This window comes from Eumetopias jubatus, unplaced genomic scaffold (genome assembly GCF_037043125.1).
Source record: "Eumetopias jubatus isolate StellerSeaLion01/CBP00866 unplaced genomic scaffold, mEumJub1_p1.0 scaffold_17, whole genome shotgun sequence".
Taxonomy (NCBI): Eukaryota; Metazoa; Chordata; class Mammalia; order Carnivora; family Otariidae; genus Eumetopias; species Eumetopias jubatus.
Genome location: NW_028274823.1, coordinates 55,635,461 through 55,648,653, shown reverse-complemented (window position 1 = coordinate 55,648,653; position 13,193 = coordinate 55,635,461). Strand labels below are relative to the sequence as shown.

Genomic DNA, 13,193 nt, shown 5'->3' with positions numbered 1-13,193 from the left:
CTTCTTAGGAAAACATTTTATTTCTGCTCATTTCACAATTTCTTAAAAGAGGATGGAAAAAAGATATAAAATTAAATGGCAAACTCTATGCCTGCATTCTCTGACAAGATAATTCACAATCATTTTAGACAGTTTTTGCTATTGATCTTGAGTTTTATTTTTTATTTTAAAACTTGAGAATAATTATAGTTATCTCATTAGAACTTCTTAAATGGCACAGCAAAGGCACAAACCTAACAATCTTTGAGCACTAAAATCTTGGCACTTGGTGTATTTATGATTTTGAAACATTCATGAAATTAGAATCTGTGATAAAAGCATATGTATTAGAAGAAGTCTCATATTGGGAACACACTGTCAATATGTAGATTTTATGCTTTTGGATGTTTTGGGGTTTAAAAATTACAACAAATATAGGAATGTTTCCTCTACATAACACTCCTAATTAACTTCTTATTCTTTTTTTGGGAGTAATATTACATGAAAACTTCATTAAGTTAATAAAAGTAAAATAACCTAAACTTGTTCATCAGCATTTAACCTGAGTAATATAAACAAAGTGACTCAGAGAAAGAAAGAGTAGTAACTTCTTAAACATTCAAATCATCAAACAACTTCTCAATTTCTTCAGGTACAGCCATTGTCATCTTTGATTTCAGACGAAGCCAAAGACAGTGCTACATGCACCTGCATGGGGTCCTCTAATTCTGCTGTAGGAAAGCATCCCTGAAGAAATTACTAAGCATTTACTATGTGTCACAGGGAAAGGACAAAGGGTGCATTTCCTATTCCTCCTTTCCTTCTTCTGCCTATCTTCCTTCTTCTGTGTCCCACAGTCTAGATTTTTCTGTCTCTCTTCCTGGCCATTTTACCTGGAAATTTTTCTAAACTCACGTACTCCTTTCTAAGATTCCAGTACCCCCATCATCACCTTGAACTAGTAATGGTGTCAGTAGCTTCTTCCCATTCCAGTTTATTCCACTGCTGTCACTGTATTAATCTCTCCTCAAACTTGTCTGTGATCAGTCTCTTACTTCAAAACCTCTTAACTCATCATTGCCTAGAGATTAAAATCGCAACTTCTTGGCATGGCATACAGGATCTTTTATATCACAACTCCAACTTTTCTTGGATACCCAGTCTTTTTTGTTAGTACTCTATCTCCTTTCTTCAATTCTCATCTTCATATTATATCCAGTAATAATAGTTAACATTTATCGATAGCTTACTATGTGCCAAGTACTTTCTCCATAAATGTTTTTTATTTACAAAGTTAAGTGCCAGGCACTTTTTTAAGCATTTAACGTATAATAACTCGGGACACCTGGCTGGCTCAGTTGGTAGAATGTACAACTCTTGACCTCAGAATCGTGAGATGAAGAGCCCACTTTAAAATTAAATAAAGTAAAATGCTTTTTTAAAAAACCCTTGGGGCGCCTGGGTGGCTCAGATGGTTAAGGATCTGCCATCAGCTCAGGTCATGGTCCCGGGGTCCTGGGATCGAGCCCTGCATTGGGCTCCCTGCTCGGCGGGGAGCCTGCTTCTCCCTCTCCTCCTGCTCCCCCTGCTCGTGCTCTCTCGTGCTGTCAAAAAATAAATAAAATCTTTAAAAAATAAAAATAAATAAATAAAAATTAAAAACCCAGTAACTCATTCAATCTTCGTAACTACCTTTGAGATAGGTGTTATCATTATCCCCATTTTACGGTTTATTGACAGAAAGTAGATCAGTGGTTGCTTAGGGTCAGGAGGGATGGATAAAGCAGGATATAACTGCTAAATGGCATAGAGTTTCTTTATGGAGTGACGGAAATTTTTGGAAACAGTGGCGATGGCTGCACAACTTTGTAAATATACTAAAAACCAGTGAACTGTACATGCTAGATTGGTAAATTATTAAATTCATTCATTTACTATTATATATTATTTATTTATTTAAATAGCTCAGCAGAGGAGACAGGCAGACCTTGAAGCAGAATATTTCCTATTTGTTGCTTTAACACAATTGCTGAATTCTTTGAAACATCTTATCTCATAGACACATATTATCAACGCCAAATGATTTGGCCAAGAAATTACGGTACAAAGTTAAGCCAGAAATCAATGTAATCCTTTGAGAGAACAGAGACAACTAGAAAAATGAAAGCACGTGCAGGAAGAGGATCCTCAGCGAACACTCGCCTCTTCCACAGAAGACCGGTACTTGCAGTTACTGCAGATGCTCCCAGAAAAGCCACCATCACTAGTCGTCGCCTCATCTGGGTGGGCTGTGATCCTCCATGGTAACATCGAGAGCCCACAGCCAGTTCTGCTAGTGCAGAAAGGGAGTTAAGACGAAACATTCTGTGGATAAAAAATAAAAATGTTACTCCTAACTAGTGGTGGCAACAATGATGATGAAATGATGAAGATGACAGTATCAACGTCACCAACAAACATTACGGACTTACTCAATGGCAGACACTAAACACTTTGCAATATCATATAGTATCCAATTTAATCCTCAGAACAACTGTATGAAAAAAATACTACTTATAAACCTGATATATCAAAGTACAATTAGAAGACAAAAAAACAACATGATAAATTGAACAGGAAAAGTTTAAGTAAAGCATTATTAATTATAACAGGGGTAAAACACTAAGGGTTAAAGAGATAACAGATGTAGGGAGCAGCTACTATTTCAAAGGCTGAGGCAGAACAATAGGAGAGGAATAAATCTGTAAAGGGGCCATTCTCAACAGGGCTGAGATACAGGCCGGTGGTGAGGACACGGCCATGGATATGTGAGAAATTTACTAAAGTGTCAGGTCATCAGAAGTCATCTAGTAGGAGAATTCAACATTCCAGTGGAACTGAGGAAAGTACCCATGGGGAGATGTCAGAGTATAGAACTCCCTGGGAAACTGCATTTGGGAGTACTGCTGCTAAAACTACCTACGGCTTGAGAGCCCCAGGGTGTCCCACATGCTCATGACCACTGTGTTCTACAGTGCATACAAGAATCAGGAAGAAAAACTTCTTCCTTCTTTAGTCTCCCTCTAGCCCTTCTACTGACAAACCTTAAAAAAAGGTGGCAAGAGAGAAATTTCCAGTATCACAAAAAGGACAATGAAGGAGGAATTTAGAATTGCAAAGCAACAGATTTATAAATGGCACAACCATTTTGAAGATGTGGGAACTGAGATACAGTGACTTGCTCTAGAGTATGCGGCTAGAAGAAGATCCAGAATCTAAAATAAATGGACTAACATGAGAACCCAGGTTCTGGACAGGTTCTAGGACACTTTGCTGCCCCCCTACCTTGTGATGATACTGTTTTTGTTAAAGTAATTTAAGTTTTAATTAAGTAATTTAAGTTTTAATTAAATCTTTTTCATTTCATTAATTAAATCTTGGAAGGCCTCCTACCCACTAAATTCTTTAGTTTCATACTTATAACCTCACCTGTTCCTCTCATTGTTTAACTCAGAAATATCTGTATTAGGTCATATTATTGTTCAAAAAACATTCACTCTCCCATCCCCCATTCCATAGGCAAATACAATTTTCCACACTCTTTATTTTGGATATTGCCATTAACCTTGCTTTGACCAAAAGAATGTGGCCAGTTCCACAAAGCACTTTTAAGAAGTATTGCTGTTAGCCTTCTTGTGCTCCTACACTCTATGAAGAGAAGATCATGCCCAGGATAGACATGATCCTTCAACCTGGGTTCAAAAACGAACATATCTCAGGCTGGAGCCAGGCACTGTGAAGATCAGCTGAGCCAGCTGAGCACAACCAACCTACAGAATGCTAGTGAGAAATAAATGTTTATGATTATAAGCCACTAAAATCGGGGTTTGTTTACTGCCACAGCAAAAGCTAACTAATTCAGCATATAAGAGAATTACTGAGAAGTTCTCATTCAACAAAAATGTTTTGTTTTTAAAGATTTTATTTATTTATTTGACAAAGAGAGAGACAGCTAGAGAGGGAACACAAGCAAGGGGAGTGGGAGAGGGAGAAGCAGGCTTCCCGCTAAGCAGGGAGCCCAATGTGAGGCTCGATCATGACCTGAGCCGAAGGCAGATGCTTAACGACTGAGCCACCCAGGTGCCCTTCAACAAAAATGTTTTAAGTTCATACTATTCAGCCCTATGTAATACCTAAAGAGCCAAAAAGAATTTTACATTCTAATTAGCCAAGATACACATGAAACATTTTCAAATGATATGTTTCTAAGCTGATATCTTGAAGAAGTATAAAAATATTAGGGTACAGATATTAGAGAATTAAAAAAAATTTTAAACACCAGGGTAAGACTAGATTAGTCAGCAAAGGCTTTTGTTTAGTTCTGAGACTCAGAATGGTATAAAATTTTGATCAAGTCAAAGAAATTTCATGGACAACCCAAATGACAGGATCAGTTCTGGCACCTCTATACAGAGAATTGATAGAAAATGATTTTTTCCTCTAGACAGTATCTTGAGGCCAGAGTATAGTCTTCATTCTTTTATTCCAACAGGCAGACTGAAAGAGAAAGGGGCATTTCCTCCTGGTTATACGACTTTTTATAGTGGCAATTCATTCAAATCACATAAAGTATTCATTCTCCTCCCCTTTGATTGTCTCCAAGCACAGTTCACTGCTTCCTAATTTAAATTATCTTGGAATTTATACATATCTTCCTATGGCAATTAATACATTTGTTCATATGTAAGTTTGCCTTCCCTACTTGGCTCTCGCTAAAATTATTTTTTTCCTCATCATAAACATATGGTCTAGTATGGGGCCCGTTACATTATAGGTATCTAAAATATTTAACTATGTAATGTACTTTCACATGAAGGTAAAGGTACAAATCACACAGGTACTAGCTCCTAACATTTAAGTATACTTCTAAGACCCAATATACTAAGAAAAGTATGTTTTTTACCACTTGGGTTCAAATCAAGTTAGATTACTTAGCTGTCTCTTAAGATCATGGAGCCAGTTACTAACTCTTCTCTGGGACCTATACCTATAATCCCTTTTTTTTTTTTTAAAGATTTTATTTATTTGAGAGAGAGATTGAGAGAGAGAGAGCACATGAGAGGGGGAGGGTCAGAGGGAGAAGCAGACTCCCTGCTGAGCAGGGAGCCCGATGCGAGACTCGATCCTGGAACTCCAGGATCATAACCTGAGCCAAAGGCAGTCATTTAACTAACTGAGCCACCCAGGCACCCTATACCTATAATCTCTTAAATAAACCTTTCCCCTAGCCTTCTTCATTCAACCTAGGCCCAATTTCAAAGTTGGAGCTAAATCCTGCTCTTATGGACAAAGTGGGAAAAGAATTATTTTTCTCTCCTACTTCCTATGACCTAAGCTGCAGCAACACAATTCTTACACCCTTCCCCAACCGCAGAAATCACTCATTTTACTGCACATATTCTACCAAAATACAGCATCAAGGAGAATGTCCACTATATTTTCTTTCTGCCTGTCAACAACTGATCCACTTTTTTTTTTTTAAGATTTTATTTATTTATTTGACAGAGAGAGACACAGTGAGAGAGGGAACACAAGCAGGGGGAGTGGGAAAGGGAGAAGCAGGTTTCCCGCAGAGCAGGGAGCCCGATGCTGGGCTCGATCCCAGGACCCTGGGATCATGACCTGAGCCGAAGGCAGACCCCTAACGACTGAGCCACCCACGCACCCCCTGATTCACTTTTTAAAATAACATTTTCCAGGGGTGCCTGGGTGGCTCAGTCGTTAGGCATCTGCCTTCAGCTTAGGTCATGGTCCCAGGGTCCTGGGATCAAGCCCCACATCGGGCTCCCTGACAGGCGGGAAGCCTGCTTCTCCCTCTCCCACCCCCATGCTTGTATTCTGTCTCTCGCTGTGTCTCTCTCTGTCAAATAAATAAATATCTTTAAAAACAAATAAATAAAAATAAAATAACATTTTCCAAACCCACAGTGCATTCAGATACATAGCATTGCTTTTGTCTATCATAAAAATGAATACTCTGGTTTCTCTTCAGATCAAATAAATCTTTCTCCTTATAATAAAAATGAGTACAACTAAAACATGTATCTGGAGGGACGCCTAGGTGGCTCAGTCAGTTAAGCGGCTGCTTTCAGCTCGGGTCATGATCCCAGCGTCCTGGGATGGAGTCCCGCATCGGGCTCCCTGCTCAGCAGGGAGTCTGCTTCTCCCTGTGCCTCTGCCCCTCCCCCTGCTTGTACTCTCACTCTCTCTAGCAAATAAATAAATAAAATCTATTTTAAAAAAATAAATAAAAAATAAAACATGTATCCGGAGAAAACATTATTCATCACTGACAACAGAAAGAAAAGAGCACTCAGAAATTTTCAATGTGAAAGGCAAATAACATAACCAGTTCAAAAGTTGGAACAGGCAAGGAGTGTGTAAGACTGTAAGATAAATTCACAATTAATCAGATATTCTCCATAAATACACATATGTCCAAATAATAGACATCTCATAAATAGGCATATGTTCACCAATGTAATAAACCCATTTTTCAGTAAAAAGTATAAACACACCTATGATCTAATAGGTAAACTATAATCACTTGAGAAGGTCATCTGAATTCTGGACTGAGGATTCTGGTCATGTGTACAACAGGAAACTAGTACATGGAAAAGAACGTGATGAAAGTATTTTCTGGAAGAATGCCTACTTACCAGTAGTGAATAGAATAAATTGCAAACAACAAAGGCAGAGAGAGCTAATGGCAGTAGTGAGTACAGCCAGAAGGCAATTAATAACCTAAAATATTGGGTGATAAGTGCCTACACGATAAATACAGAAACCAGAAATAAAATAAAATATCCAAAGAGACAAAACCATCAGATATCACTGTCCAACACACATCAATATGTAAGTGTGAAGGAGATATGGAAGAAAGGAGAAAGAGATTAAAACAATAACAACACTAAGTAGCGGATGGTAGAAAGTGAAATGAAATAGGAAGCCAATGACCAATGACCTAATCTCAACTCTAGTACTAAACAGCTGTGCACAAAGGAAGCTTACTCTTTCTTAAGGAAGAATCTGATAAAATGAGAATTGCCTAATTGAGCTTTAGGGTTTTTTTTTTTTAATCTTTTATTTATTTATCCATGAGAGTCAGAGAGAGAGAGAGAGAGAGAGAGAGGCAGAGGGAGAAGCAGGCTCCCCGCAGAGCAGGGAGCCCAATGCGGGACTCGATCCCAGGACCCTGGGATCATGACCTGAGCCGAAGGCAGTCGCTTAACCAACCGAGCCACCCAGGCGCCCCCATAAAATATTATTAAATTATTTCATAAACCAACAGAAACTTGGCTAAAGAAATTAAAAAACAGTTGGAAAAAGAAGTAAAAATGGCTCTGAGAACTATGAAAAGATACTTAATCTCATTAATAATAAGAGAATGCATATTAAAACTCTACTGAGATACTGCTTTTCACTCATCAAGCTGGCAAAAAATCCAAAAGTTTGAAAACACACTTACTGGCAATACTGTAGAAATGGCACTGCTAAGGAACGTGTAAGCTGGTACAATGTACTTCCTTAAAGAAAAAGAAAATGGTACAATCTATGGAGGGTAATTTGGCAATATCCATTAAAATCATCCATATAAAACTGCATATAGTGACCCAGCAATTGCCACTTCTGATAAAATATCCTAATGATATACTTGCACATCTGTCAAATTAGACACACACAAACACAGTTATTCATTACATCATGGTTGGTAACAGCAACAGATTAAATCTACCTCAGTGTGCACCAGGAGAGGACTGGCTAAACCATGACAAATACATACAAGGCAATACCATGTAGCAATAAACAGGGAATGAAAAATCTTTGTATGGATTTGAAGAGTTTCATGACATACTGTTATCTTAAAAAAACCAGGTTGTGGAATAGCATATATGATAATTACCCTTTTACGTAAAATGAAGAGAAATAACAATGCCTATTTGTGGGGCACCTGGGTGGTTCAGTTGGTTAAGCATCTGCCTTCAGTTCAGGTTATGATCCCGGAGTCTGGGATCTTTAAAAAAAAAAAAAAGCAACATCTGCTAATTCTGAGACCAAGATAAATTTCTGAGATCTACCCAAATTTGGCCACCAACAAAATTTAGACCTCAGTTAAATAAAACTTCAAGGTTCCAAAGTGTTTAGTTTACATGAACTAAGAGCTTGAGAAAATGAGAACCTAGTGTCCTTTCTATCTGTGTTTCCATGATCTAATATAACATCTGGCATACGTAATATATGTACGTGATGGTTCAGTGCACTTTGTGAAACTGCACTATGATTGCTCTTTGAGAACTATGTTGTAAAATCAGCGCTATTGGGGATGCCCACAAGGATTCACCCTATTCATCCCAGTGGCGGCTATATACTGACCCCAGAACTGAAGGCCATCAGAGCCTCAGCCATTAAGTATCTAACTTATATATTTAACTCCCCTTTATTCTATTTCCATGCTTACTAAATATGTCATGATTCTAATTCAGGTTCCTGTTTAGATTGCCTTCAAAGACAGAACATGCTGATCAGAAGATGAGAGTAGCTTAGTTCTCATGCCAGCTGTATTTGTCATGGTAAATTAATAAATTGGCAATCTGGTTTAATCTCCTATGATATTGGTTTGCCTTAAGAAGCTTCTCTGAATCTGATCAATTCCAATACGTAAGTTACAATTTGGTGACTTTCAAGGTTCAAGGACCAGACCTTACACCATGGGGACATCTTGACCCTCTGCCTTGCCATTTCATTCAAATTTCTACCCTGGAACAGATGCCAGTGAAAATGTCCCAAAAGTTTTGTATGGCCAGAGTCACTGAACCTACGGAACCACACTCACCTTTTCCTTTTTCCCTATGTAATGAAGTTAGGGGAAGGCAATAAAAGAAGAGTCTAAAAATGGTAAAATTATGGGAATATGGATTTGCTGGACATGATACAGAATTTTGAATAGAATAAGCAAGATTACTTGCATTTTTATTTACAAGTAAAATAGGAATACATTTTTATTATCAAAAATGTCATTGTAGGGGTGCCTGGTAGGCTCATTCCATTAAGCGTCTGACTCTTGATTTTGGCTTAGGTCATGATCTCAGGGTCCTGGGATTAGCACTGGGCTTCTCAGTAGGGAGTCTGCTGCTTCTCTCCCTCTGCCACTCCCCTTGCTCGTGCTCTCTCTCAAATACATAAATCTTTAAAGAAAAAAAGTCATTGTAGGGGCACCTGAATGACTCAGTTAAGCATCTGCCTTCGGCTCAGGTCATGATCCTGGGATCCTGGGATTGAGCCCTGTTTTGGGCTCCTTGCTCCGCGGGGAGCCTGCTTCTCCCTCTCCTTTTGCCTGCCTTTCCCTCTGCTTTTGCTCTCTCTCTCTCGTTGTCAAATAAATAAATTAAATATTAAGAAAAAAAGTCACTGTACAGAAGTATAAAAAAGAAACTATGTCTTATTTTTCATACTTCTGAAATCCTACCATTCTCCCTAGAAGTAAACTCAGAAAGAAGTTTGTATCTTTCCTGAAATGTTCTATTTGTTTACAAAAAACAATAGTCCGCATATATGTATACTCAAATACTCAGCATTTGGAATACTTTGCATTATCCTTTTTATATAATGGACTCATATCATACACATTTGCAAGTTTTTAAAACTTAATACAACTTAAAAATCCTTCCAACAAGAGATAGTCTTTTTAACTATAACAGAGTACTTCATTCTATGATTATTCCACAATTTAACTATTTGGCAGTTAATACATAATTTAACTATTTGGCAATTAATCCTAAATTAATTAAGGATGTTTCCATACTTTGCCATTACAAACATGCTACAGAGACTTTTCCTTGCATTTATTTTTATCCAAGTATATCTGTGGGACAGATATCTACAAATGAAACTGCTAGATTAAAAGTAATGTGTGAGGTGCCTGGGTGGCTCAGTCGGTTAAGCATTTGACTCCTGATTTTGGCTCAAGTCATGATCTCAGGATCATGAGATCAAAGCCCCTATTTGGTTCTCTGCTGGGCGGGGAGCCTCCTTAAGATAATCTCTCTCCCTCTCCCTGCCCCACCCTACTTTCTCTCTCAAAAAAAAGTAATGTAATGTGATCATTTTTAACTTTGATAGATCCTGCCAAATTGCCCTTCAAAACTGACTTTCCCATTTACATACCACCAACAGTATATGAAGGTACTTCTTTCCCTGTATTTGCTAGTACCAATCTTTTCAATTTATATGGTGGATTAAAAAATGACATCTAATTTAATTTGTACATTCCCTATAGTAATTGAGTTTAATAATCTTTGTTTAGTTTTCAAGAGTCCATCCCTATTGTTCTGAGGGCTATTAGAATACTAAGCTGTATTTATTTTCTTTTGTTCCAGTCATATTCCCAGCCCTGAGGTTTCATCTTTCCTTCATAAAAAAGGGACATTTTTTCAACCAGATTTATTTTAGATATAAAATATTTTTATGTCAGATGCAATATTGACACTAATCCATCCAATGTTATTTTTTAGTAGAATGTTTTTATTAACCAAAAAAAAAAAAATAAAAGGATAAAACTTTCTCATTATGAACCATTTCAATACTTTTCCAATTCAATCTGACTGAGCTCTACCAGAGCTGACTGGGAAGATTTTTTTCCATCTACCATTTGTTTTCTAATGGCTGGTTATACTTTCAAAATACTTGACTGGAGTATGCATTCATTACATTATTGAAAAGAATAATTTAATCTTTTTTTTTTTTTTTAAGTAGGCTCCATGCCCAACATGGGGCTTAAACTCAGAACCCTGACATCAAGACCTGAGCTGAGATCAAGTTGGACGCTTAAGCAACTGAGCCACCCAGGCACCCCAAGAATGATTTAAAACAGCAACAAAGGTCTCAAAAATATTCAACAATTGTTTCATCTTTACACACTACTGGAAAATGAGAATACACATCATTCTGCTTTCATATTTATCCTTTTGAAAACAGAAAAAAAAAGACAAATGAAATTCTGAATGAATTAAAATGGTAAAAAAAATGCAAGAAGCTATACTAAAAATACAGTATGCCCAATTCAACTGCAGTATAGTGACATAACACAGATGGACGCACATTTTCTTAATTTTACTAAAGCTACAACCCAGAACAACTTATTAAATATACACTAGGCAGTAGGGCAAACATAGTTTTTTCACTGATATTTGCAGGACTTCTTCTTTGCAAAGGGCATGTTATTCCCAAAACATATGCAAACTATGAAAAACAATAGCTGCCATGAATATAGAATAAATAACAAAAAATAAGCATCTACTACTGCTAGATTTAAGACTTATGGACCTTTGAGAGCAGATTTAAGTAGTTTCAGATTAGCCAGTTGAGTTATTCCTACAGTAGTGCAGACTACAAGAATTACTGTAGTTAATATATTTTCAAAATGGATTTCATATTCATAATTTATATAGCCAAAGAACTCAGTAAACTGGGCTTCTGTATCTGCATGGAAGCCAAAACTTGATTCCTGTGCCTAATACAATACACAAAGTCTAATATAATACTTTGGGCATTAAACACATTTAAATATTTATTGATTTAAACAGAAATTTAAGTTCACTAATCATAAATAATTATAAATATGATGACTATATAATAGGCTATTGGACTAGAAATGAGGAGACTCAAGTTTCTGGCTTGGTTTTTTTCATTGTTTCTACAGGTCTTAATGTGAAAAACTATTTGTATACTATTCCTCAGCCCAGCCCTTCTTAACTTTTACCTCATCTGTAAAAGTTATGTAAAACCATTATCACTCTTAATTTCTTCCTTTAAATTCCTGTAGAATTAACATTCTGGATCACTACTCTGGTACCTGACTTAAATAATTTTAATGTATACCTGTCCACTTGCCCCGGAGACTGCAAATCTAAAGGCAGGAAGTATGTTTTAGGCTTCTTAGTATCCTCAGTGCCAATTAATGAATTTAAAATTATTACTAACAGTAGTAACAAGTACTACTGGTCAATTACAAGCAGATACAGAGAACTTAGGTTCTCTTTCTAGCTCTAGCCTGCTATGGGACCAGTAAAAGTTTTACCCTCTCTAAGACTGCACTCTGGGAGATGCAGGGCATGGGTGGTATTATTTCTAAGGTTTTTTCTGGCTTTAAGAGTTCATTTCAGAAAAACAAAATGTAAAAGTATTTTGTACTTTTTGGAAGAAGAAAGCCAGCCTGAGTGGTTATTAATGAGACAACATCACCATTAGCCTCAGTAGCTGAGGCAAATTTCACAAAATCCAAAATGTCCAACCGCCATTATTTCATTCAAGTCATTAGCTATGTATTTATTGAGCAAGGTATTGTGACAGCAGTGCAAAAGGCACAAATATGAGCAAGACACAGTCTGCCTACAAACACCTCATCATTTGGTAGTGGAGATAAAACTGCTCAAATATCCATTATGCTAAGGATGAAAAAATGTAAGGGCTACGAGAACATTATTAACAGGGATTCAAAGAAAGGAAAAATTACATTAGGTTGGTAGGTGGAAAGGGCTCAAGAAAAGCTCCAAGGAAGAGTATTTACTTAAAGTAAGAAAAAAATAACCATTTTTTTTATACTGTATTATTTGTTTCAGGGGTACAGGTCTGTGATTCATCATTCTCACACAACACCCAGCACTCATCACAATACATACCCTCCCCCAATGTCCATCACCCAGCCACCCCATTCCCCCCCCCAACAACCCTCAGTTTGTCTCCTAAGATTAAGAGTCTCTTATGGTTTGGCTCCCTCTCTGGTTTCATCTTGTTTCATTTTTTCCTCTCTTCCCCTATGATCAGCTGCCTTGTTTCTTAAATTCCACATATCAGTGAGATATGATAATTGTCTTTCTCTGATTAACTTATTCTGCTTGGCATAATACCCTCTAGTTCCATCCACATCTTTGCAAATGGCAAGACGTCTTTTTTTGATGGCTGCGTAATATTCCATTGTGTGTGTGTATGTGTGTGTGTGTGTGTGTGTGTAACATATATATACACACCCCCCACATCTTCTTTATCCATTCATCTGTCAATGGACATCTGGGCTCTTTCCATAGTTTGGCTATTGTGGACATTGCTTCTATAAATACTATAAATGCACGTGCCCCTTCGGATCACTACATTTGTATCTTTAGGGCAAATACCCAGTA

At 37.2% G+C, this 13,193-nt stretch overlaps 1 protein-coding gene across 7 annotated transcripts in view; it reads right to left on the bottom strand.

Moving 5' to 3' along the window:
- MICU1 (mitochondrial calcium uptake 1) overlaps window positions 1-13,193 on the bottom strand; it is a 239,994-nt gene that overhangs the window by 191,379 nt on the left and 35,422 nt on the right. For 5 of the 7 annotated variants that reach the window (XM_028109623.2, XM_028109625.2, XM_028109627.2 and 2 more), the window contains one exon: window positions 2,182-2,343. In XM_028109623.2, the coding sequence (XP_027965424.1) occupies window positions 2,182-2,342 (161 nt within the window). In that variant the 5' untranslated portion in view covers window position 2,343. Of the gene's footprint in view, window positions 1-2,181; window positions 2,344-7,486; window positions 7,545-13,193 lie in introns of all 7 variants that reach the window. The other 2 variants (XM_028109624.2, XM_028109630.2) reach the window with 1 other exon arrangement.